The following is a 26,020-nucleotide window of genomic DNA, read 5'->3' as shown; positions in this document are numbered from 1 at the left end:
AGTGATCATGGTTAGTGATGAATCATGTCGATAACATGAGCCTCCTGTTAGCAATGAGAAGCAACTGTAGCAATGGCAAGAAGAGCACATCACCTCTGGGATATTCTTCTTCAAACGTGTCAGGGTCAGGAAAAACAGGAAAAGCTGATAAACTGCCTTGGACTGGAGCAGACTGAAGTAACATGATGACTAATAATAGAACTAACCTCAGGACAGAAAAAGCACCTTAGTGGGTAAAGCTAATGAAATCCAAAAAGAGTCTGTTATTTAGTTTATAATATTGTACCAATGTTAATTTATTAGTTTGACAAATAACATTAGTAAAAGCTGGATAAACGGTATACAGGAACTCTCTCTAAAATCTTTGCAATTTTTCTATACACCTGAATTCATTTCAAAATAAAGAGTTAAAAAATAGAGGAAGGAACAAGGCAAGAAGAAAAGCAAGAGAAGTAGGAAAACACTGTTCGCAAGATTGTAAAATTGCAACTACTATGGAAAACAGTAGAGAGGTTCCTTAAAACAATTAAAAAAGAATTACCATGTGATCCAGCATTCCTACCTCTGGGTTTATAGTCAAAGAATTCAAAGTGGGATCTCAAAGAGATATCTACACAACTGTGTTCACTATCCCATTATTCACAATAGACAAAAGGTAGAAGCAACTCAAATGTCTATCAGCAGATGAATAAAGAAAACATACTTTACATACCCAATGGACTATTATACAGCCATTAAAAAAATTCAGACACATGCTACAACATGGATGAACCTTGAGGACATTATGCTAAGTGAATAAGCCACTCACAAAAGGATAAGCATTGTATGATTCCACTCATACAAAATTTCTTAAGTTGTCAAATCATAGAAACAGAAAGTGGAACAGTGGTCACCAAGGGCTGGAGGAGGCTGGACAAGGAGGGATTAGTGTTTAATGGGTACAGAGTTTCAGTTTTGCAAGGTAAAGGACTTCTAGAGATGAGTTGTACAATAATGTGAATATATTTAACACTACTGAACTGTACAATTAAAAATGTTTAAGATGGTAAATTTAATGGTATGTGATTTTTACAACATTAAAAAAAGATACAGCAGAGTAAAATTTCAACAACTGAAAAATACAAAAACCAAAATAAGAACTCAATAGATGAGTTTAAGAGCAGATTAGCTACAACTGAAGAGGGATTTTTTTTGTGAACTGGAAGGTAGGTTTAAAAAATCCATAAAACAAAGCTCCAAAAGACAAAAAACGGATACACAGAAGTGAAGGCAAGAGACAGAGATACCTGAGCAGGTATAGCATACATTTAATGAGTCCCAAAAACAAGAGAAAATATGGATGAAACATTATTTGAACATTTTCCAAAATTCATGAAATATATGTCAAGCTACGGATTCAAGAATACTATGAGTACCAGGCAGCATAAATAAAAAGAAATCCACACGTAAAGCTATCAGACTAAAACTGCTAAAGATCAAAGACAAAAAGAAAAATCATACAAGGGACAGAAGGTATTAAAAAAAAAGACAGATTCCGTCAAAGGAGCCACCCTGCAATTGGCAACTGACTTCTCAACAGGAACAGTGGAAGCCTAGAGAAAATGTGTTTTCAAAATGCTGAAAGAATGTGGTGATGGTTGCACAACATTGTGAATATATTTAGTATCACTGAATAGTACACTTAAAAATGGTTAAAACAGTAAATTTTATGTTATATATACTTTACCCCAATAAAAAATTAATTTTAAACAGGTTGTAAGAAAATAACTTCCAACCTAGAATTATTTTTTCCAGTAAAAATACCCTACAAGATTAAAGGTGAAATATGGGCATTTTTAGACATGCAAAAGCAAGAATTTATCACCAATGAACCCAAGATAACAAAGAATATTCATTAAGGAGAAGGAAAAGATCCCAGATGGTAGCCTGATGTTGCAAGAAGGAATTAAACGTGGATTGATCTAAATGTACAGTAACACTATAAAAAAAATGCCTGTGGGTTCTAAAAATACAGAGAGTATTAACATATACTTGAGCTAAAATGTGAGGTAAAGAAGGCTGATTAATGTGGCTAGTGTTCTAAGGTCCTTGAGTTGTTGCAACAGTGTAAAATAAAGTACCAAATAACAATGGACTTTCCTTCTTAAAAACTTTTTATATTAATATAATTTAGGGTTTCTACAAAAGATGCAGTAGTAATACAAAAAATTCCAGTTTGTCAACTGTTACCATTTTGCCCTATTTGTTTTATTGTTCTCTCTCCTTTTTCTCCCATCCTCTCTATGTATCTGCATGTACATTTTTTTCTGAGTCATTTGAGAATAAGTTGCATTTATCACATTCCTTTAAATATTAACAAAAATGACAGTATCCAAATCAATATATACTTACCAAATTTAGAAAATTTAGCATTGATGCAAGACTTACATCTAATCTACAGTCCATTTTCCAATTTTCTCAGGTGCCCCTATACGTCCTTTATAGCAATTCTTTCTTTCTCATACCAGATCCGTTTCAGGATCATGTATTAATGCATTCGTTGCCTCACAGCATTAGTTGCCATGTCTTTTTAGTATCCTTTAATCTGGAACAGTTATGGTCATTCATGATACGGCAGTTTGAACAACAAAGACCAATTATTTTGTAGATGGTAACATTCCATTCTGACAGATTAAGGATGCATTTTGCAGCTAGTGAGGTTCTAAATAGGAGAGACCAGGAGAGATGAGATGCACCAGGACAGGGACCCCAGGAGCAGGGAGGTCCTGGACCACCTGCTGGGTCAGTGTGCAGCAGAGGACGGAGGAGCAGTGTGCCAGGCCCAGGAGGACCACAGAGCTGGTGTTCCCTCAGGCCTTGTCTCTTCTCCCTGGCCCACCCCAAACACTGAACAAGTAAGATAAAGCTGAAAGAATGTTCCTGAACAACAGTAAAAAATAAAGTTCAAATTAACACTGCCCAGAGGGTTGAGTCGTTTTTTCTTTCCCCCTAAATAAAATGAGATTATAAAATGTTGTTGCCCTATGAAGAGTCAATTAGAGTTTACACCCAAAAATACAGTGGAAAAGTTATTACAGAGATCTGTTGACAGGTAGTAGTAAATATTTCCTTTCAATGTTGTGACATTTGTCATATTTTGCATTTTAAAAGTTATAATTCATTGTGACACTTTTCCCATTCTACATATTAATTTATAAGATTTTTATTCATAACTTTGTATTTATTTTCATAAAGAGAGCCTCAGATGTTGAACAAGCTTCAGGGCCCCAAGTTCTAGATTTGTCCTGCTATTACAGGTAAAGAATACTTAGAATTGTAAAGCTAATAGGCCAAAAGAGAATAATTTTTAAAATCCTTAATCAAGCCAAAAAGAGTATAAAAAGAAAAAGGAACACAGACCAGAATAGTCAAAAAGCACATGTAAGTGGGTTGGCTGAAACTGCAATTAAATATATATCAGCAATTAAACTGACTGTAAACAGACCAATTACTTCAATTAAAAGAAGAATACTTTCAGATTGGAATAAATAAACTATAACCCTGTTATATATTACTTTAAAATATATATATATATGTATATATATATATATAATAAATATACTCAAAAGGGAACAGGAGAAAGGTGGCCTCCATATCATTTGCCTAAATATTAAAAAGGGATGAGCCAAGCTCATAATTAGAGAAATGCAAAGTGAGACGACATTAAAATACACTTTCTCACCTATCAGATATTTAAAAATCACTAAAATATTAAAAAGTGTACTTTGTTGGTGAAGCTATGGGAAACAGGCATTCTCGTATATTGTATTAGCACAAGTGGGATGCAAATTAGTACAACTCTTCTGGAAGTGAATCTGGCAATACCTCAAAAAATGACAAGAGGCATTTATCTTTTGACTCAGTCACACCACTTCTAGGAATCAACCCTGAAGATAAACCTAAATTATGAGAAATACACATGCACAAGGTGATTCACTGAAGCATTGTTAATTGCAAAATATTGGAAACATCAAGTGTGATACACACAGGAGTGGTTGAATGAGCTCTGGCTGACCCATCATGGAGTGCTACGTAGCTCTAAAAAAGAATTAGGGTGAACTCTATGAACTCACTGGCAGCAACTTCTGGGACATCTGTTAGATGGAAAAAGCAAAGAGTATCTATAATATGCTACCTTTCATGCAAAAAGGAAGGGAATCTAAGAACATTTACAGATTTGCTCATTTGTGAAAAAAAAAAATGCTGGAAAGACAAACCAGACACTAATGAGAGCAATTACCTACACAGATGGTGGGGCAGGATGGGAAGAGAGAATGGAGGTGGGACAGTGCAGTAGAGGGAAGGGTAAGGCTTCTTCCAGTTTACCCTTGTGTGGTTTTGACTTTTAGAACCTGGTGATGTTTTACATAACCAAAAATTAGATAATTATGCTCAACCAGGGTGTGTGGGGGGACATAAAACAGAAAAACAGCAAGTGAATCTAACTATCTTATAAATAATCTAAATACACTGAAGGGCTTGAGGAAGAAAAGAACTTAAGAAACCTTGAAAGGTAGTGTATTTTCCGGCTAGTTTTAAGCTAAAAGATAAAAAGAACTATATACAAATATGGTATTTTACTTAGTAAATTTGTTTTTCATAAAAGTATGGGTTAATGTTTCTTAAACTACTGTATGTGTATTCAAGGACCGGGCAATAAGTAAGTATATTTTGGATAATGAGTCTCAGGTTTCTCTTCTTGGTTAGAAATTGGGTTATAAATAATGAAAGGGAGGTGGCTAGAATGAGGTCTATGGTGTTGGATTAGAACCAAAAGTATCAGTGTGAACCCATAGTTTTAATATATTACAGATACATACAGAAATAGAGGTCTGTGTGTACCTGCATATATTTTCCCAGCCCTGTTTGCTAAGAGGGCCTAAAAACAGTGAGTCACTTCAGCAGAAATGAGTTAAGTATACATGGCACACAGATTATCACTTCTGAATACCGGTCTGCAATACAAGGAACCAGGGCTCCTTGGAGTTTGTCCCCCAGTGTAAGGGGCCACATGCTCACAGTATGTAGGCACTGCAGGCCACATCCTAGCTCCCTACCCCCACCCCTGCAAATAGACAATCCTTGACCACTCCTCAGCTGTTTGCTCAGGAAGGCAATTCCAGGGAAGGGGACTGTGCAGGCTTTAGAGAAATGTGGGGTCCCAGGTACCTGCAACATGGTCTAGAAGGAACAGCTCTTGGCCAGCCAGACTTCTTTCTCAGGAGTAGGGGACACTGGCTCAAGAAGGCGGGAGAGGGGACCTCCAGAGCACGGGACCCAGGACAGGCACCTTTCAAGAGAAGAATAAATGAACTTAGTATTTTACAAGATTTGAATTTTATCTTCTTTAATTGTTAGGGCTGCTCATGATTCTTGGGCATAAGGGGCCTGTCAGAGTCACTGGTGTTACTGGTTTTAATATTTGGTTTTCTAAAGGAAATTACTCAAGGGCTTAACATGGACTTCTGGCACCACTTAAAGTATGAACTTGCCAACTGGCAACAACTACAGCTGATGCACTGGGGTAGAATACTGGACATCGGGGTTAATAAAAATCATCCAAAACTTGAAAGTCACTGAGGGCCCTTTCAAGGTCATGCCCGTAAGGGTCAAGTGCCACTCTAGGGAAACGGGGCTCATTCGACTGGCTGCTTACTTGGGTAGGTCCAGGCCCTCTTAGTGGAGTAAGAGGCTAATTAATGCAGGGAAGGCTGCACATGGTTTCTGTCCTGCAGAAAGGACAACCGCCCTGAAGGACATGAAGTAGCCCTGTTACATAACTGCCGTCTTGAGGAACATTCCTTTTCCTCCTGGCATTCACCTCTCACCCATACTCCCCCAAACCGGCTCCGGCAACCTGCCATTCCCTCATCCTTGAGTCCAGCACACTCTATTGTCTCAGTCATTTCATGTTTTGAAATGTATGCTTTGTCAGGCTCATCCTGAAAGAACATAAAAAGAAAAGGTCACCATCGCAGAAACCATTATTTCTCTTGTGGACGTACTGTTTATTCAAAGTCTTAGACCTGAATAAAATTATTCTATTTTGGTGAAATTTCGGAGGGAGGAAAAAAACAAACTACAGGGTGAGAAAACAGAGCAGTAACTGTCTGGGCTGAGGGTGATGTACCGACTACAAAGGGAGACTGGAGGAAACTGGGGTGGCAGCATCATTCTCTGACAGGTCTGTCACGCACAGAAATGTACACCGGAGAGCAGAATTTATTACACATAAATTATACCTTAATTTCTTAAATGAAAAGCACTGGTCTCTTAAAATTGAATGCCATCTAATATTCCACCAGATCACATGCTTAAGTGATTTATTCCAGTGTTCGTTATCAAGCTGTCAATAACTGGCACAGTTGCCTAGGAGACAGAAAGCTCCTTTTTAAGCAAGCGTTAAGTCTAGCGTTATACACTTAGGGAGAGAAAACTTCCAACATATCTGAGGCAAAGGGAGTGGTGGTGGGTAACGCGGAGGGTCATTGAGGCACGGCTCTCGTGGAAAGTAAATTTCCTACAGCTGTGTCCCCGGCTTACACTCTGGTTGTGTGCTCTCGGGGGATGCAAAGGTCCATCATCATTGTTCGTTTATCTCCTACCGTCGTGTTATGAGCACGTCAGAAACTTAATTGGCTTAAAAAGGGAGAAGTCCTGAGGTTGCCTGCACCTTGGTCACTGTCCAGTTTTAATAACCATCAAGGGATTGATTGGTTGCTCTGCTTTTTAACTCCCTCATCTAGCAAGAAATCCAGCTTGCAAACCACCAAGCCACTCACTTAATGTCTCTGAACAACAACCTGTAACTTAAAACATGTAGTATTGCTTGGTGCTTTTTTCAAACAGTGCAGCCTTTAGATGTGTGCACACAGCTGGTCATTCCTTTTGACTGCTGGACGTTTTTCTTGGTAGACTGTCCCAGGGCATCCTCCTGGCGGGGAAATGACTGTGCTGCTAGATTGCTCAGTTCCCCACGGAGGGAGCTCTCCTTGTCACTCCCTGCAGCTGTGTGGAAGAGCTCCCTTCCCACTAACAGCTACATTTAGACTTACAAATTTTTACATAGCTGGGTAGGGAAATTCTATCTTTTTGTTGCCTTAGCTCTATTTCTCGGAGTTCTAGGCACAGCTGAGCCTAGTAAATTACTTACCCACATCCTTGCCTGCTTTTCAAAAACAAAGCTATTTTCCTTATTGTAGTTTTTAAAATATTCTGGATAATCCTGTTACACCTGCACACATACCTTCTCCCAGACTGAGAGACTAAGGCTTTTAATGTTTTCACTTTTTTGTATCACCCATTGGACAGATTTTTTTTAACTTAAAAAAATTAACCCTGTATTTGAAGCCATGTGCAGCACTGCTTGGCTGGTGTGCTGGTCTGTGACCCTGGCTCCCAGATCCTGGCCGCCTTCCATCAGGACACTGCCTGTGGCCATGGGTCAGGGACCAGAGCTCTTCAAGGACTCACCCTGCCAATGAAATACTCTGGCAAGAAGCACTGGGTCACTCACTGCTCCTCCTCACAACCTGCGGGCAGCTATGCCCACAGCCCTCCCTTCACCTTGAATACAAGTTTTTAATGTTGTCAGATGCACTCATTTTTTTGGCCTGTTGCCTGTGCCTTCTCATACTGAGATTATTCATATAACACAACTCACCCACTTCGTTGTCACTGCCAATTCCAGAACATTCACATCATCTCCCAAAGAACCCCCAGGAGGATGAGGGAAGGCTGTACATGTAGGGGGGAGGGGGTGAATGGGGAAATCTCCAAATCTTCCTCTCAATTCTGCTGTAAACCTTAAACTGCTCTTAAGTCTTATAAAAAAAAAAAGGTAAAGATACCCCACAGCTGTCGCTGCCAATTTCCCTTCCACCTCAGCACCTGACAGCCAGTATCTGCTTTCTGTCCCTTCTTTGCCTCTGGATGGTCCCCTTGGTGAAACGGTGTGTAGCTGGCTTCCTCGCACCTGTCCTAACAAGGGTACTTCATTCCCTCTTACCGCTTAATAATCTTCCATGTAAGGATGTGTATGTCGTGTTTGTTTATCCAGTCATCAGTTAAGGGACATTGGTTGTTTCTACTTCTTGGCAATTAAGAGTAATATTACTATAAACGTTCACATACTAGTTTGAATTGTCATACATACCTAGGGGTGGCATTGCTTGGACCTGTTTAACACTTTGCCAACTGCTACATTGTGTTCCAACATGTCGTGCTTTTTACAGTCCCACTGGCAGTGGGGGCTCCAATTACTCCACATACTGTAATTTTTATTACTGGCTGTTAACTTTCATGGGCAGCCCCAGTGGCCAGCTGCAACGGAATGTAGTCACCCTTAGAAAGCTCGAGTCCTTCCAAGCAAGCCCACCTCACTGTTGGATGACGCTGAAGGAGTCAGGGTGGCTAAAGATCAACAAGGTGTTGATCCTTCTAGAATTTTTCCTTTTCTGCACCTCCCTCAATAATGGTTCTGCCTCGTTTATCCACCCAACCTTTCACATTCAACAGTCCCTCCCCACCCTCACCCCACTGTGCCCAGGAGTGGGGCAAAAGGGAAATAAAAAAAAGTGAGGGGTCTGGGGTCCAGAGTCCATTAAGTCACACTCCCAGCCTGAGTCTTCGGGGAACTGCTATTCAGGGTGTATCACAGTTTGGAAGCTGAAGGTATCAAAGGGCAAAAACCACTTTGAATGCTCAGGGCCAGCATCGGATCAAGCAAAGAGCAGAGGGCAGAGGCACCCCACACCAGGTACAGATGCTTGGCACTCGCAAGAAGTGGTCCTGTACCGACGGGTAAGATCCATTGTTATTAAACTCCACAAACTTTTAACACAGCAGGTTGGACGCATAGGATAAAAGAAAACAAGGAAAATATAGAAATCCAGTGTGCTGGTCGTTCTAGTTTGCCAGACCCTCTGTTCAAAGGTCAAACCTTGAGCAGTTCGATTAGATGCAAGGAACAGGTGAGCCAAGTTGGGGAAAACAGTTCCAGTTAAAAAAGAAGTCTCAGGCTATGAATGTGAACTCAAAAGAAGTCTTCTTGATCCACTTGGCAAAGAGAGGGGCCACTGGGGCAAGCTGCTCACCTCCCCAACCCTAAGCAGAGGTGCTAAGGACAGCATCCCCAAGGCAGTGGCATCTGTGGGGAAGGAGTCATGCATAGCAGGACCGTAGTAACGGGAGGTGGCATGTACTAGATGCCTGGGAGAAAATAATCCGGGGGCATGCCAGATCTGATACTCCCCTACAACCAAGTCCAGACTTTAAAACACTTAGGCTTGGGGAACTTGATGATGGGGAAGTCTAGTAAACATAATGTTGCTCATGTGATTGTAGATTAATGATAAAAAATAAAAAAAAACTTTGGCTCTTTAACATTTCCTCTTTTAAAATGCTGGTATCCACCTTGTTTTCAAACCTTGCAAGGACCCAACCTGGTCCACCAGCCAGTGTGTGACCTGGGGACCACCTTCCTCATAGATTCCCTCCCCCCACCACCATGGAGCAGGGCACACATACCCTTATATTTATTCTGAATTAAAGGATCACACCGACACGTTTTTTCCATGGAAAAACCCTCTTGTTTATTTGATTAAACAAAAATAAAATAAGCTGCATAGGAACAATTTTAAAGTCCAAAGAGACACCAACTTTGTTTTAAGGCTGCAGTAGCTGATACAGCATCGCCTTGCTACCTTCTCCAGCCTTCTCTGTGGACCACAGCGATACATTCAGAAACCTGTTAGCTAACACAGGGGTTTTTGAACACTTTTCCATTATTTCTTCACCTGCTCATCGCCTGTCATGCCTACGGCCTGCAGTATACCATTTAAAAGTAAAAATCCAGAGGGGAGAAAAAAAAACCCCACCCCAAACAGAAACCCCCTTTAAAGGTTTGGGGGAAAACCTTTGTTTCCCCCTTCTACTTAGGTGATGGCATGTGTACCACCACGGTGATGCCCATTTTTAGAAAGTGTCAAAGAGGCAGTCAGCACCCCAGATGGGCTTCCAGGATGGTTTCTGTGGCCCAGGGAGCTATTCCGGTGGTACAAATAATTCCTTTCATCTTGCCTGCCTTGGACAAGAAAAAAAAAAACAAATAAAACAACCATAAAAGGTTTAACTTAGTCATGTAACATCAGGCCATACACCCACGTTAATTTCTCCAATTCTGCATTTACCTTTCTCACAAAAAAACAATAACAGAAAAAAACCCAAACCTCAAATCAAACCATGTGTTCTACACTCAAAGAATTTTTGCTGACCTGGGCATGACAGCTAATGGACAGCATTAAGCAAGATTCATAAAATAAAAATAAAAAAAAAAAAACTAACAACCCTCCAACCCACCCAAGTATACCTAATATGCTAGTTAAAACAACACCCTTTACTTACCCACCCCACCCTTCTCACCTGCATTGATTTTAGGGAAGAGAAAAAGAGACCTCACACCACCCTAAAACAAGATCACCCCCAGAAATGTGAAAAATCTTCCTCTGAAGAAAGACTTACACAGACTGCTCACACAGAACTATTACAGAGCTGGCGATTTAAAGAAAGTAAACTCTTTGCTACACACGTTAACATTCAGTCAGTGTGCTCTGAGATAGAGCCTTAAGAACAATACTACCTGAGCTTGTAAGTTAATACAATCATTAAAAGAGGTCTAAGACCATGTGGATACACAAACTTTTAGAACCATTACTGGTTAAATGATGATGGAAAACATCCCACCAGGCTGGCTTGTTAACCCGTAAGATCAGTTTTAAAAATAGACATCATTGAGGTATTTCTTCACCACGCCATTTTAAACCCAATTCACAATAGTTTAACAGCGGTCTTAGGGCCCTCCCTTCCAACCTGAACAAAAATGAACTAGAGGAATAGGAAAGGTGGAGAGGCAATACAGTATATATCATGGTAATGTGCTTTTCAACATTATCAAGTATTTAATTAAAAAGCAAAGGAAAACAACGACCTGTCAATATATCACCTTTGGTAGAAAAAAATCAAACACAAAAGAGCAACATACACTTCACCAGTCCCTGCTCAGTAAAACAGTGACTGCTGCGATGCCACAGCGATGGACATCCTGCTGAGTCCAGAAGAGGTCCGATACAATCCCAAAGCCTACAGGATTCTCATTCCCTTCAAATACTTGGTGTTTCCAACAACTAGACCCTTAGAATTGCTCCTAATAGAGTGTGTATTTGCAGATATACAAAAAACAGATAAAATATTTTTCTCTTGAAGAGAGAAAGAGACCTAAAGGTCTTTAAGTTCTCAAATAGGTCAGATGAACCAGCAGTTTCATAATACTGAACATGGTCGTGATGCCCATAATTCCTAGTGAGGGGGAAAAAGCCCTGATTGGTTAAGAAATAATAATTGGATTTATGACTGTATTTGCCTGAGTGTAGAATATTTGGTGTCAAAAAGTTTCTTTTAAGGTCAAAAATGTTTCTCCTGGGAAAAATAAATTCTGGTTTTATAAAGGCATCTTCTTCTAGAGGTACCTCCCCCTCCTACCCACTCCCCGGCAGATGAATAGTTATTCTTTTCAGAGACCCGTCAGATGCTAACATGAGGTAGATGACTTTTGCCAAAATTGAGGTAGAAACTGAACAAAAACCAACGGTGTGGTGTAGTGTGGAGTGGTGTGTGCATCCTGTGCCCCTGGCCCGCAGGAAGCCAGAGAAGCCAAAGAGACTATGGAGGTCCTGGCTCCACGGTATCACACACAAGTCCGAGAGTTGGACTTATATACAGCCCCAGACTGCTGGAAACTCATTCAGAGTGATGTTTTAAATAAATACCCTAAATACTTTTTGGCACCATTGGATTTAAAAAACCAAAAAAAAAGACAAAAAAAAAAACAAAAACAAAAACAGAAAAACAAGCCTATTAACTTTGGCATATCTTTCACTATCTACCAGAACACAGCAATCTTAGAATCTTCCAAAGAGGAAGATAACACTTATACAGACAGTATTCTGCTGCTTCAAGCCTAGAAGACTTCCCGCCTCAAACCATTAAGCTTTGGCTTAACTAGAATAAAACAGAATGAGCCAATCTCAAGTTATTCTCTTCCAACTCCATCACAAAGTGCCTTAAGCCTGGCAACTTTTTTGGCCCAACATGTAATTTAGATTCTGTTTATGGTACCCTTGTATGTGTTTCCCCCAAATAAGTTAGACTTAAAAGGGCATCCATCAATCAAAGAGTTAGTGCACTTGGGGTACTGCCCAGACCCCTGGGCTCCAGCCAGCTCTCAGGCCACCAGCTAGCACAACACAGCGCAGGTCTCTGACACAGCATTGCTTCTCGTGACCACATTTACAGAGGAGTTGTTCGGTTTTTTTTAAAGATTAACACTTTTGAAATGTTAAGTCAGTGTCAACCAAAGTGGTCTGTTGCTAATCTGTGGGTTCTGTACATTTCCTTCAGCCATTTCAATACGAAAATGTATATACCCAAGTCCAGTTGGCATCTCCCAGCATAAACTGACCTGCACCCACCCCACTCCACCTGCCAACTGACCAGGATCAGACATCCATGGTGTTACTGTCTCAACAACACATTTACACAACAAAACATTTTATCCTCCTCTCACTGTTCAAGACTCCCGGCTCTGACCCAATTCCTTCCTACACTGGCATAATTTCAACTTCCAACAGTCTCACTCACACTAGGGAGTTCCAAGTGTTGGCTTTCTTTGATTTGGAGCATCCCACACTGTACGATAAACTCCAACGTGCTTTGCACCAGTCCCTCCCTGTGAGTCAGAAGTCCATCACGCATAACCACATGTGGTCAGTTATTGAAAACAAAAGTTTCCCCGGTGAGACCATATTTCTTAAATGGCAGTGATGCACAAGTATGGGTGCAGAATGGTAAAGAGGAATACCACTGAGGGTGGTAAAGAGGCAGAATCACCCACCTATACACTTGTCTCAGGCAAGGACCACTAGAGCTTTAAGCCTGCAAATTTGTCAGTCTATCAGTTAAGACCTGATTGGTTCAGCCATGTGTGGACACCCTGGCTTTACAGCCACATCTACAGAAAAATGTTAAATAAGCAGCTTTAGTTACTGCTGTTCACCAAGAATATTTCTCACTCAAGTCCCAAGATGTCCCCACTTGGGAGCAAACTGGGAAGGAATCGTGAAGATGACAGGAAAATGCAGGAGGAACCAAGGTGATGACTGCCTGAGCAACTCCCTAGCCATACGATCGCGACCTAGGTTTCTGAGAAATATTTTTAAGAAACTTTAAAGATCCATTTCCCCAACAAAAGTATTTTTTAAGCATTTAAAACCAGCTGTCTTTGGCATTTAAAGGGCAATTTGTTGGGTGGCTGGGGAGCGAGGTAAGAGTAGCACCAAGTTATTCCAAAATGCAAAAATCATAAAAATGTTCAATTATACAAGTTCTTTACCAAAGAGCTTAGAATTTAGGAGGCAAAATAATAAACAGCAACTGAGTAGGAACTGAGGAAGGGTTCACTATTAAATTCTTCAAGAAAAGGCGTTTTGAGAGAACAAGATTTCCTGATTCCTCCCCACCTGCCAGGAGGCACCAGTTTGAAGCTGCTTTTCCAATTTTTGGATCTTTTATTACATGTAGTTCTCCTTTACAAAGTTTTGGCCCATTTTAGTCACTCAGAAACCCTAAAACTAAAGTAATGGAAAGAGAAAGGTACCTAAGTGGTCAACGAAGTAAGTGTCCAAAAAAGCTGGATGGGAGAAGCAATTTGATTGACTTGCAATACTGCCCCCATCATCAACTTTTCTTTTGTGATGACAGAAGCAAATTGCTCCATTTGTTAAGTCTATTCTGTTCATTTAAAACTACATCCACATTGCAAGAGGAAATCCTCTTCAATACAGCAACAGAAACTGACTTGTTAGTCTTTCTGTTTAAACACAAGGTCTCGCTGCAAGCACCTCGCCCTCCCGAGGTGCGCTCTCTTGAACTGGTTCCTAGGTCAGTATTCGGGGGAACGCAGGGACGTATATGGGCTCTGAGAAGCAGGATTCAGCTATACTGACTTTCCACTCGGGAGACAGAATGCTCAGAAGCACAAGATTTTGTACCCAAGTCCAGCTTACTATACACACCGACTCTGTAAAGTGACAGATGCCACCCCCCAAGTCTGCAGTGGGAGCCTGGCTTAAATTTTCATTCTTTGGTACTGAGGTATATAGGTTTAACGAAAGACATTCTGTTCTACATTTCAGGCTGAGACAATTTGGTTTACAAATCCTTTACATTCAAAGTCCTTTGGGGAAAAATTCATGTCAACCATGAGGTCCTACAGCATGGCCTGGCAGCAAACCATACTATCAAGGTAACCCCTGTGTCAAGGTTAACATGAGCTGGGGCTGTTTCTATTAATTTGACTTTCAAATAGCCTATTTCCCTGAACTTCCAAAGCAGGAAAAAATTGTGCTTTTAAAATAGAAGTTCACTTTTTGCCTACTCTTCGTAGGAAAAGAAACACCTGGCATCCACAACATTCAACCTAAGGTTGGAGATGGACCCCCACACTCCCGCAGTTTGGGGGTACCCTGCTTCTTATACTCTCTGCTGACTACCTCAGCCTGTGCAGGCCCACACAACATACACGTGCCAGTCTGCATTTGAACACCCGTTCTGAGAATGAAGTTGATTTTCTTCTTCCTTCCACTTAACTCTTTATAACCACCCACAAACTAAGCATACTTAACTTCTGAGAACACTTTTACTCAAAAATCCTGAACTACATCTAGTTTTTAGAAACCAAAGCGTGAGAAGAAGGTTTTTTGGGAGGTGGTGTGTCATTTTCAGCTTTATGATTCTGGTGTAAGCACACACACACACACCCTCCCTTAAAAGAAAAACAAAAGTTACATACCCTAAAATATGAATGGTCTGCTTTTCCTGGCTAGCAAGCCACAGCCACATCTTCTAGGAATAAGAAAAGATGCTGAAGAGGATAACAAACACTGAGGTATAAAAAGGAGAACACAAGAAAGTTCTCTGTTGCAGCATTAAAAGAAAAAAAAAAGAATTTCCCAAAAAGATCAAGATCACACAACACAATCTAACCCCATAAACACAGTATTCTCAAGAACACAAATACTCTATAATTAAGCATTTTAAATCCTATTTCCCACGTTTTATAGTTTTTTCTTTTTTACTTAGTAGTTTTTTTCGTGTTTCCTTGGCTCAACCTACAGAATACACCCACCACACACATCCAGTGCCCTGCGAGGCTTGTGCGTATCAGGCCCCGGGGAGGGGAAGTGGGGGGGAGCTCCACGGAGCCAGGGGGGAGGAGGGCAGAGGGCCTGCTGGAGAAGGAAATGTAAAGATTTATGAGGTAGATAGAAAGTATCACTTCACAGGCTCAATCCCTGCAGAAAAGATAAGTACATTCATCTGTAAAAAAATAAAGATGAGGTAGGACTTAAGCAATGTTGTACTTTTCTTGTTCTCTTTAAACAAAAAGAAAAAAAGAAATTTCCCTGAGACTGTTTCTTCTCTGAAATTCTAAAGGAGAGATAGGGAGAGAGAGACGTACACAGGCACACCCCCAACACGAAGCCTAGACCGAGCGATCAGAAGATGAGGATGCGGTTGTTACCAAAGTCCACCACCACGATCATCCCTTCGGGTGTGACGGCGATGCCCGAAGGGCGGTCCATCTGCCCAAAGCCACTGCCTTGAGTCCCAAACTTGCACAGGAAGCTGCCGTTGGACTCGAACATCTGCACCCGGTGGTTCCTGGAGTCAGCCACGATGATGCGGCCCTCCTGGTCCACGGCCACTCCCTGGGGACGCAGGAACTGGCCAGCGCTCGTACCCTCTGAGCCCAGGAAGCGGGCCGACTGGCAGTCGGGGTGAATGACCAGGAGCCGGTGGTTGTTGAAGTCGGTGACCACCAACTGGCCCTCGTGGTTGAAGGCCACCCCCCGTGGGGAGTCAAAGTGCTTCCAGAGAGCCCCCTCGAAGCCATACTTATTCAGGAAGACTCCATCAGGCCCGAAAAGCTGGATCCGGTGGTTCCGAGTGTCAGAGACCAGGATCTTGCCCTCCGAATTCACTGCCACATCCCAAGGGTAGTTGAACTGCCCGTTCTTGGTTCCCTTTTCACCAAACTTGAGGAGGAACTGGCCCTCAAAGGTGAAGATCTGGATGCGATGATTGTCCTTGTCAGCCACCACAATCCTGCGGGCTGTGTCGCAGGCCACCCCAGCGGGCCGGTCGAACTGGCCAGGCCGGGAGCCCAGGCTGCCAAATTTGTGATGGAAGGTGCCGCAGGGCTGGAACACCTGGATGCGGTTATTGCTGCGGTCGGCCACCACGATGTAGCCCTCCTTGTCCACACTCACCCCCCAGGGCCGACAAAGCTTGCCATCACTGTCGCCCTCACTGCCGAAGCTCAGGCCCGGCAGCCCGATGCCTGCGTAGCTGCGGCCTGACTTGACCAGTACCTTGAAGGGGCTGTTTTCGATGTGCTGGTTGCACATGGTGACCGACACGAGGTGCTCGCCCTCCAGCTGGGGCCGGTAGCTCACAACATAGGTCCCATTCTGCTGGTCACTCACCTCTGCCCCGAACAGGTTGCCATCGGGGCCCAGGACCACCACTGACACCAGGTCCCCTCCTGAGAGGCGAGGCTCCCCATCGTGGTCGTAGCCGATGACAGTGAAGGAGGCCACCTTCCCCTGGAGGGCCCGCTTAAGGCCGTCCCCTGTGGCCTTGGTGAGCGGAGCGAAGGCCCCACTGCTGACGAAGCCAAAAGATTTGATGGCAAGGTAGAGTGCCTGGTCTGGGGGCGTGAATGTGACCCTGTCATCCTCCTGGGGCTGCAGGAGGCTGCGCACCGACTTCAGCTCCTGCACCTGGGCCAACATGCGGTCCCGGGCCAGCAGGACATCCAGTGCCCTCCCCTCCTCCAGGACCTGCTGCACCGCACTGACGGTGCTCTCCAGCTTGTTGAGGTTCTGCCGCAGCTTCTCCACCTGCAGGTACAGTGATTTGGCCTTCACCTGGCGGATCTTCTCCACCTGGAGGGGAAGGTGAGGGCAGGGAGACAGGACACACAGGGGCTCAGAACCAATCACACAAGATGGCACAGAACCTGGTGCAAATGCCAAAAAGCTGTGGGCAAACCAACGCGGAAGGGGCGGTCTACCCAAACAGCCGTGCACGCTCTTTGAAGTGCAGTGTCCCAAGACCCCAGAAGGCTAAGGAACTGTTCCAGATCACAGGAAGTGACCTCATGTAACAAGTGATCCTGGGTGGGGGGTACAGTATTCAAAACACTACTGGTGGGTTTGACTACCGACTGAGACTGGACACAAGTAGAGTAACAAATCCAAACATCCTGATTCTGACTGGAGCCTAATGTGAGACGGCTCTCGCTCAGAGGAAATAAGCATCTAGGTATTCAGGAGTAAAGAGGCACTGTGCCTCCAGCACCCACCTTACTCTCAACCACATATATACACAGATGAAAAAAAGGATGAAAATGGGCAATATGTACATAATTGGTAAATGTGGGTAAAGGGTATATGGAGTTCCTTTATTATTGCTGCCAACGTCTCTGTAAGTCAGAAATTTAAAAAAAATAAGTTAAAAACAGCCATCTAACAAATGTTCACTGAGCACCTTTTTGCCAGGCACTAGAGGTATACAATGACCTACAGAAAATATATATTTGCCCACACACAGCCTATACTTGAAGATGACAGGTATTAAGCAAGCGATTGAAGCAATGTAGGATAATTTCAGTAGTGCCAGGTATTTGAGAATGGAGACAGAGTGTTCAAGACAGTGACTGGAGGCCTGACTGTGACAAAGGGTTGTCAGAGACAGGTGGCTTTAAAAAAGGTAGAGAGAAAAATGGCAGAAGAGAACCAGAGGCAGACCCAGCAGGCTTCCCAACTGCCCACAGCATGCATTTTCACTGCAGCTACACAGGGCACCAAGTCCTTTGCAGATTCCTTCCCCTCTCTTGTGTGATGGGAAGACTGTGCTTGTACAGGGAGTACAGTGATACAGTGAGGATTCAGGATTAGAAATGCCCCTCTCTTCTTCTCTGCTGTCTTCAACTGTTTTCTCTCAGGTCTTAGAATACTTCAACCTGAAAAGCCCCACACCACAAATTCAGAGATGACAACTTTTTTTGGCAACCGTTAGCCTGCATTGTTTCCAAAGGGGCCCACAGCTTTAAAATGCTTTAATGTTTAGACATGGATTCTGATCTGCCAAAGGAGTTCCTGTTTCTGAGGCTCTCAAACTGTGCTCTGGGAATATGGGATTTTGTCTGACGATGAAACAAGAGTCCTTTCTCCATTCTTTTGCATTAAGTAACTGAAAGTCCTTGAATTTTAAGTAATGCCCCCTGTGAAGGGATAAACAAGTCACCCAGCTAGTTCATGTTGTTTTGCAGAGAAGACCATGACCTCTGACTGCTTTACTTAACTGAACGCTATAGGAAGTCTATTTTGGAATAAGGGTTCACTGTTGGGATGCCTGGATTTTAATCCAAGTTTCCTTTGGGATGCGGGGAAGGAGATGGCAAGGTTTTTGACCCATTTGTGGGTCACCTATCCACTCTGGAAACAGGACGCATGTGTGCAGATTAAATAGCAGCTTTGTCCTTTGGTCTTACATGGGGCCAAATCTCTGGGCTTTGATTCTGATCCCTCAAGAAGGTGGTTGCAACTAAACTCACAAAGTAGTCATGTCCACTGGAAATGCCTAAGCCACAAGAATAAAGAGGTGCATCCAGGTATCTACACCTAGGTCACCTGGGACTCAAGTACCTTCAACAATCAGGAATGCAAGAAAAGGGAACAGAATACACCAAGGGGGGGTGCTCTGGCAGACAGACAGGAAGACTTTTTACAGGAAGGGAGCAGAATTGGGGCAATGTACCGTGGGAAACAGTAATGACCAATGGGACTGAGATATGCCCTTTGGAGGTAGCTGAGAGTATCTTTTGGGGCAAGTAGAAACTAAGTTTATTACACAGAGAAGAGACTGACACAAATCTGCTTCTTCTGGAGTAAAAATTCACTTTCCATTCCTCCTCACCGAGAACTGCTTTTAGAGAGGACATGAGTCAGCCTCCCAGGAGGGAGGGTAACTGAGGTGAGAGCTGCAGAAACCCCTACACACAAAGGCCTTTTCATCAGCAAATTCAGAAGAGCCAATTTGTGGCAGAGGTCACCACAGAGCTCAGGTTGCAGGACCAGTGCCCCTTTTCAGTTCTAATTAACATTCGTGGGTGGCATGAGACTGGTGGACCATGGGGACACATGGGTGCCTGAAAACCTTGTCAGGCCCACAAAAGGTACCTGAATAAAATATGTAAATTAAATCTTGGACTTTTTCCATCCCAGGACTCTTCCTGTCAAAAGGTAACTGAGCCATGTTCCACGTGAGGTCAAAAGAGGACAAAGGAGTGGTTATGAGCAAAATGCAATGTGACAGCTAACACAGCCTTTCAGAACAGTTTAGAGCATAGTAATTGGCGAGGGTCACTTTCAGAAATTGACAAGTCCTCCCTGTCACATGGTCTGAGTGATCAAAACACACATGCACACCCCTAGGCACACTCTTTTTAATCACCAACATGTGAGGTCTTACTGGTGTGCTAAGAGAAATAAACAGGTGAACTGGGTGAGGTATTGGCCCATTTGCAGGAACAGCCCTCTTCTTCCTGAGAGCAGACATAAGGTCAGAGAAGAAAATGGTGGGGTGGGATGAGTGGAGAGTCATTTTCCTACTAAGTTTTCTCTGAACAGCACACCAGTATGCTCAGCACCCTCTCCTGCTCCAACAGGAAGAAAGGGCACAGGCTCAGGGCCCTCCCAAGGAGAAAGCTGGTTTCCTCAAGGGTCAGGAGGGCGACCAGCAAGGACACCAAGAACAAGGATGCTTCCTAGCAGCCCATTTCCTAAGGATCTCAAGTGTACTTCCTTTCTGCTCTTGACAGTGTACAAGTATAAAACTCAAGGCTCGTGACCATAGGGGTACCAGAAGGAGAGAGAAAAAAAGGGATAGAAAGTGTCTTTGAGAAGGTAACTGCTGAAAAATTCCCCAATTTGGGGAAGGAGATAGTGTCTCAGGCCATGGAGATCCACAGGTCTCCCAACACAAGGGACCCAAGGAAGACAACACCAAGACATATAGTAATTAAAATGGCAAAGATCAAAGATAAGGACAGACTGTCAAAAGCAGCCAGAGAGAAATAAATTCACATACAAAGGAAAGCCCATCAGGCTATCATCAGACTTCTCAGCAGAAACCTTACAGGGCAGAAGGGAGTGGCATGACATATTTAATGCAATGAAGCACAAGGGCCTTGAACCAAGATTACTTTATCCAGCAAGATTATCATTTAAATTTGAAGGAGGGATTAAACAATTTCCAGATAAGCAAAAGCTAAGAGAATTTACCTCCCACAAACCACCTCTACAGTATATTTTGTAGGGACAGCTACAGATGTAAGTGTTCCTAAGGTTGAATAGCTATCACCAGAGGTAATAAAACCACAGTAAAGAAAGTAAAACAGCTAATTACTAAGCAGACGCAAAATTAAATTAACCATCCCCAAAGTCAATCAAGGAATAGACAAAGAGTACAGAATATGATGCCTAATATATAAAGAATGGAGGAGGAGGGAAAAAAATAAAGAACCTTTGGATTGTGTTTGTAATAGCATATTAAGTACGTCAGACTTTTAGACAGTAAGGAAGTTAACCTTGAACCTTTGGTAACCATGAATCTATAGCCTGCAATGGCAATAAGTACATACCTATCGATAATCACCCTAAATGTAAATGGACTGAATGCACCATTCAAGACATAGAGTAAATGAATGGATAAAAAAACAAGACCCATCTATATGCTGCCTGCAAGAGACTCACTTTAAACCCAAAGATATACACAGACTAAAAGTGAAGGGATGGAAAAAGATATTTCATGCAACTAACAGAGAAAAAAGCAGAGTTGCAATATTTGTATCAGACAAAATAGACTTCAAAACACAGAAAGTAACAAGAGACAAAGAAGGACATTACATAATGATAAAGGGGGGTCAATCCAACAAGAGGATATAACCATTATAAATATCTATGCTCCCAACACATGAGCACCCACATATGTGAAACAAATACTAACAGAACTAAAAGGGGAAATAAGAATGCAATGCATTCATTCTTGGAGACTTCAACACTCCACTCACTCTGAAGGACAGATTCACCAGACAGAAAATAAGTAAGGACACAGAGGCACTGAACAACCCAATAGAACAGATGGACCTAACAGACATCTATAGAACTCTACACACACAAGCAACAGAATACACATTTTTCTCAAGTGCACATGGAACATTTTCAAGAATAGATCATATACTAGGCCACAATAAGAGCTTCAGTAAATTCAAAAGTATTGAAATTGTACCAACCAGTGTCTCAGATCACAAAGCTATGAAACTAGAAATAAATTAATCAAAGAAAATGAAACACATGGAGGCTTCACAACATGGTCCTAAATAACCAATGGATAACTGACCAAATAAAAACAGACCAAGCAATATATGGAGACAAATGACAATAATTCAAGACCCCAAAATCTGTGGGACAGTGTAGGCCGTGCTAAGAGGAAAGTACATTGAAATACAGGCCTACCTCAAGAAAGAACAATCCCATATGAGCAGTCTAAACTCACAATTAAAGAAACTAGAAAAAGACGAATAAATGACACCCAAAGTAAGTAGAAGGACATAATAAAGATGAGAGCAGAAACAAATTAAATAAAGAAGAAAACAGAATCAGTGAAAGCAAGAGCAGTTCTTTGAGAAAATAAACAAAATAGATAAACCCCTAGCCAGACTTAATAAGAAAAAAAAGTCTACTCACATAAACAGAATCAGAAATGAGAAAGGAAAAATCACTACAGACACCACAGAAATACAAAAGAATTATTAGAGAATATTATGAAAAATTATATGGTAACAAACTGGATAACCTAGAAGAAATGGACAACTTTCTAGAAAAATACAAACTTCCAAGGCGGACCCAGAAAGAAACAAAATCTGAACAGACCAATTACCAGCAACGAAATTGAACTGGTAATCAAAAACCTACCTAAGAACAAAACCTCTGTACTAGATGGCTTCACCACTGAATTTTATCAAACATTTAGTGTATACCTAATATCCATCCTCCTTAAAGTTTTCCAACTCATCCTATGAGGCCAGCATCACAATAATACCCAAAAAAGGCAAAGACACCACAAAGAAAGAAAATTACAGACCAATATCCCTGATGAACATAGAGGCAAAAATACTTAACAAAATTATCAGCAAACTGAATTAAAAAATACATCAAGATTATGCCAGGGATGCAAGGATGGTACACATTCAAAAACCCATCAACATCATCCACCACATAAACAAAAAGAAGAACAAAAACCACATGATCATCTCCATAGATGCTGAAAAAACATTTGACAAAATTCAACATTCATTCATGATAAAAATTCCCAACTAAATGGGTATAGAGGGCAAGTACCTCAACATAACAAAGGCCATATATGACACACCCACAGCCAACATCATACTTAACAGCGAGAACCTGAAAGCCTTTCCTTTTAAGATCGGGAACAAGACAGGGATGCCCATATATGATAAAGGAGCCATGGACATACAATGGGGAAATGACAGTCTCTTCAACAGATGGTGCTGTCAAAACTGGAGAGCTACATGTAGGAGAATGAAACTGGACCATTGTCTAACCCCATACACAAGAGTAATTCAAAATGGATCAAAGACCTGAATGTAAGTCATGAAACCATAAAACTCTTAGAAAAAAACATAGGCAAAAATCTCTTGGACATAAACATGAGTAACTTCTTCATGAGCATATCTCCCCAGGCAAGGGAAACAAAAGCAAAAATGAACAAGTGGGACTATATCAAGCTGAAAAGCTTCTGTATGGCAAAGGACACCATCAGCAGAACAAAAGGCATCCTACAGTATGGGAGAATATATTTGTAAACGACATATTCAACAAGGGGTTAACATCCAAGATATGTAAAGAACTCACATGCCTCAACAACCAAAAAGCAAATAACCCAATTAACAAATGGGCAGAGGATATGAAGAGACAGTTCTCCAAAGAAAAAATTCAGATGGCCAACAGACACATGAAAAGATGCTCCACATCACTTAATCATCAGGGAAACGCAAATTAAAACCACAATGAGGTGTCACTTCACACCAGTAAGGATGGCCAGCATCGAAAAGATTAAGAACAACAAATGTTGGTGTGGATGCAGAGAAAAGGGAACCCTCCTACACTGCTGGTGGGAATGTAAATTAGTTCAACCATTGTGGAAAGCAGTATGGAGGTTCCTCAAAAAACTCAAAATAGAAATACCATTTGACCCGGGAATCCCACTCCTTGGAATTTACCCAAAGAATACAACTTCTCAGATTCAAAAAGACATATGCACCTATGTTTACTGCAGCACTTTTTACAATAGCCAAGAAATGGAAACAACCTAAGTGTCCATCAGTAGAGGAATGGATAAAGAAGAGGTGGTACATATATAGAATGGAATACTATTCAGCCATAAGAAAGAAATAGATCCTACCATTTGCAACAACATGGATGAAGCTGGATGGAGGACATTATGCTCAGTGAAATAAGCCAGGCAGAGAAAGACAAAAGCCAAATGATTTCCCTCATTTGTGGAGTATAAACAACAAAGCAAAACTGAAGGAACGAACTATAGCAGCAGACTCAGAGACTCCAAGAGGGGACTAGTGGTTACCAAAGGGGAGGGGTGTGGGAGGGAGGGTGGGGAGGGAGAAGGGGACTGAGGGGTATCATGATTAGTACATATGGTGTGGGGGATCATGGGGAGAACAGTGTAGCACAGAGAAGGCATACAGTGGATCTGTGGCATCTTACTACACTGATGGACTGTGCCTGCATTGGGGTATGGGAGGGGACTTGATAATATGGGTACATGTAGTAACCACATTGTTTTTTCATGTGAAACCTTTGTAACAGTGTATATCAATAATATGTTAATAAAAAAAATTTTTTATTTAAAAAAAAAACTCGTGGCTCTTCCAGTCTTAGGTGCCCAACTACTTCTGAAAAGGCTTCTTGCCATTTCTGTGCTTGGAGAGCACCCCCAGTGCTCCAGGGATGACCCCTACACCTTTCTGCCAGCAGTCTCTCAGGGACACTACCAAGTGTTGTTTGTAACCCAGAGCTGGGGTCTGGGAATCTACTGCTGGCACCCTTGTGGGTCTGCCGCGGCCCCACAGCAGACGAGGGGGCGAGGGCGGCAGCACGGGGCTGGGGGCCAGCACTACCTTCCACAGCAGCTCACACTCGCGCTCCTCCAGGGCCTTCTTGTGTCTTGCGGTCACAGCTTTGACCTCCGACTGCACGACCTTTGCCTTCATCTCCACCTGTTCTGCCACCGTCTGGGCTTGCTCGATGCTCAGCTGAAAAACCAAACACATTCTCACGACATCAGAAGGACCTTCACTCCCTGCACAAAGCATGTAGGTCTGCTTTCCTCAGACCTGAAATGCCAACACCCTGGGCCCCCAGATTGATCCATTTCCCTGAACAGAAAGCAGGTGCTAAGGGAGAGAACGGCTTCTGCGTGACATGTATCTGAAGGCACTGCTGGCAAGCCCTGCATTTCTTTGTAGGAGAGGCGGCACCTACACAGTGAAGGTCAGGACTATTAGAGATCCTCAGACATGCTGGGAGCATCATAGCTGGGCCACAGCTGAACACTGCAAATGAGGATCGAGTGGGACATGTATTACTCCAGGCACACGAACAACTTCCCACAGCCTTTCTGGCCTTGCTCCCCAATGGGGGAAATGGGGCAGGCTGAGCACATCCCTGCCACGAATATGTATGATAGGCTGCAGGCCTGCAGTTCTCCATCCTGCCCCTCAAGTCAAGTCATTAGCAGCACTGCTTGTTCCTGCCAGAAGCAACACCCAGGCCATGCCAGGAATTACATGTGAGGCTAAGATACCAGGCCCTACAGTCAGAGTATCCACGTCCCACCACCCACCCCAACCCCACCCTGTACCACCAGCCCTTAGTAAATCAGCCAGTTTAATCAGACGTATTATTGTTCATAAAAAATTAATCCAGACAGAAGGCCTGGTGTTTTCATTAATATTACATGATGTGTCTTGAAAAGCCACAAGGATTTCTTTGAGCTACTGAGGTATTAAATCAGGGATCCCCAACTGACTGCTCATGGTGCAGGTTTCGAGCATGTGCTCCGAATCAGGAGGGCCAGAGGATGCAGAGAGAGTCTGGAGCCCGGCTGGGCTCAGGAATGGATTTACAGGTGACCACGGTTCAACAAATCTCAGCTCCACGTCCCATACTTAAGTTTGTAAGACCTTGGACAAATTCCTGCCCTCTTCCCATCTTGGTGAAGGTGAATATGAGGAAAATGAGGGGTAAGAAGGTACATGGAGAGCCAGGCACAGCACCCAGCCCAGAGCAACCTACTGTTGAAATGGGGCTCTGATGATCAAACAACACCTGCACCAGAAAACAGCTCAACCATCCTTAGCTCACATCATACAAGAAGGATCGTGGACCTAGGCCTAGCCACACGTCCTGCCTTTTGTTTTCAAATTGTGATGAAATACATGTAACATAAAACTTGCCCATTAGTGACAGTCAGCACATTCCGTACTGTGCAGTCCTCACCACTATGTAGCTACAGGGCATGCTGGACACCCAGGCAGTCACTCTACATCTCCCCTCCCCCTCTCCCAAAGCAGCCATAACCTACTGCCTCTGCACACCTGTCTATCCTGGTATTTCACATAAATGCAATCACACAATACATGACCAACCTTGTTTTTATGAATGTGCTTCCCACTCAACAGTTGTGTCTCGTTTGGTCA

General features: G+C 42.7%; 1 protein-coding gene across 1 annotated transcript in view; it reads right to left on the bottom strand.

Annotated features, from left to right (window-relative positions):
* Window positions 1-9,621: 9,621 nt before the first annotated feature.
* The window catches only part of TRIM71 (tripartite motif containing 71), a 75,204-nt gene continuing 58,805 nt past the window's right edge, over window positions 9,622-26,020 (bottom strand). Inside the window, exons 3-4 of the mRNA XM_073222854.1 lie at window positions 24,440-24,574; window positions 9,622-17,102 (exon numbers count right to left, since the gene is read on the bottom strand). Of these exons, the coding sequence (XP_073078955.1) occupies window positions 15,651-17,102; window positions 24,440-24,574 (1,587 nt within the window). The 3' untranslated portion in view covers window positions 9,622-15,650. The remainder of the gene's footprint in view (window positions 17,103-24,439; window positions 24,575-26,020) is intronic.

This window comes from Manis javanica, chromosome 15, assembly GCF_040802235.1.
Source record: "Manis javanica isolate MJ-LG chromosome 15, MJ_LKY, whole genome shotgun sequence".
NCBI classification, from domain to species: Eukaryota; Metazoa; Chordata; class Mammalia; order Pholidota; family Manidae; genus Manis; species Manis javanica.
The sequence above is the reverse complement of the archived record's forward strand: the minus strand, read 5'-3'. Positions and strand labels throughout refer to the sequence as shown.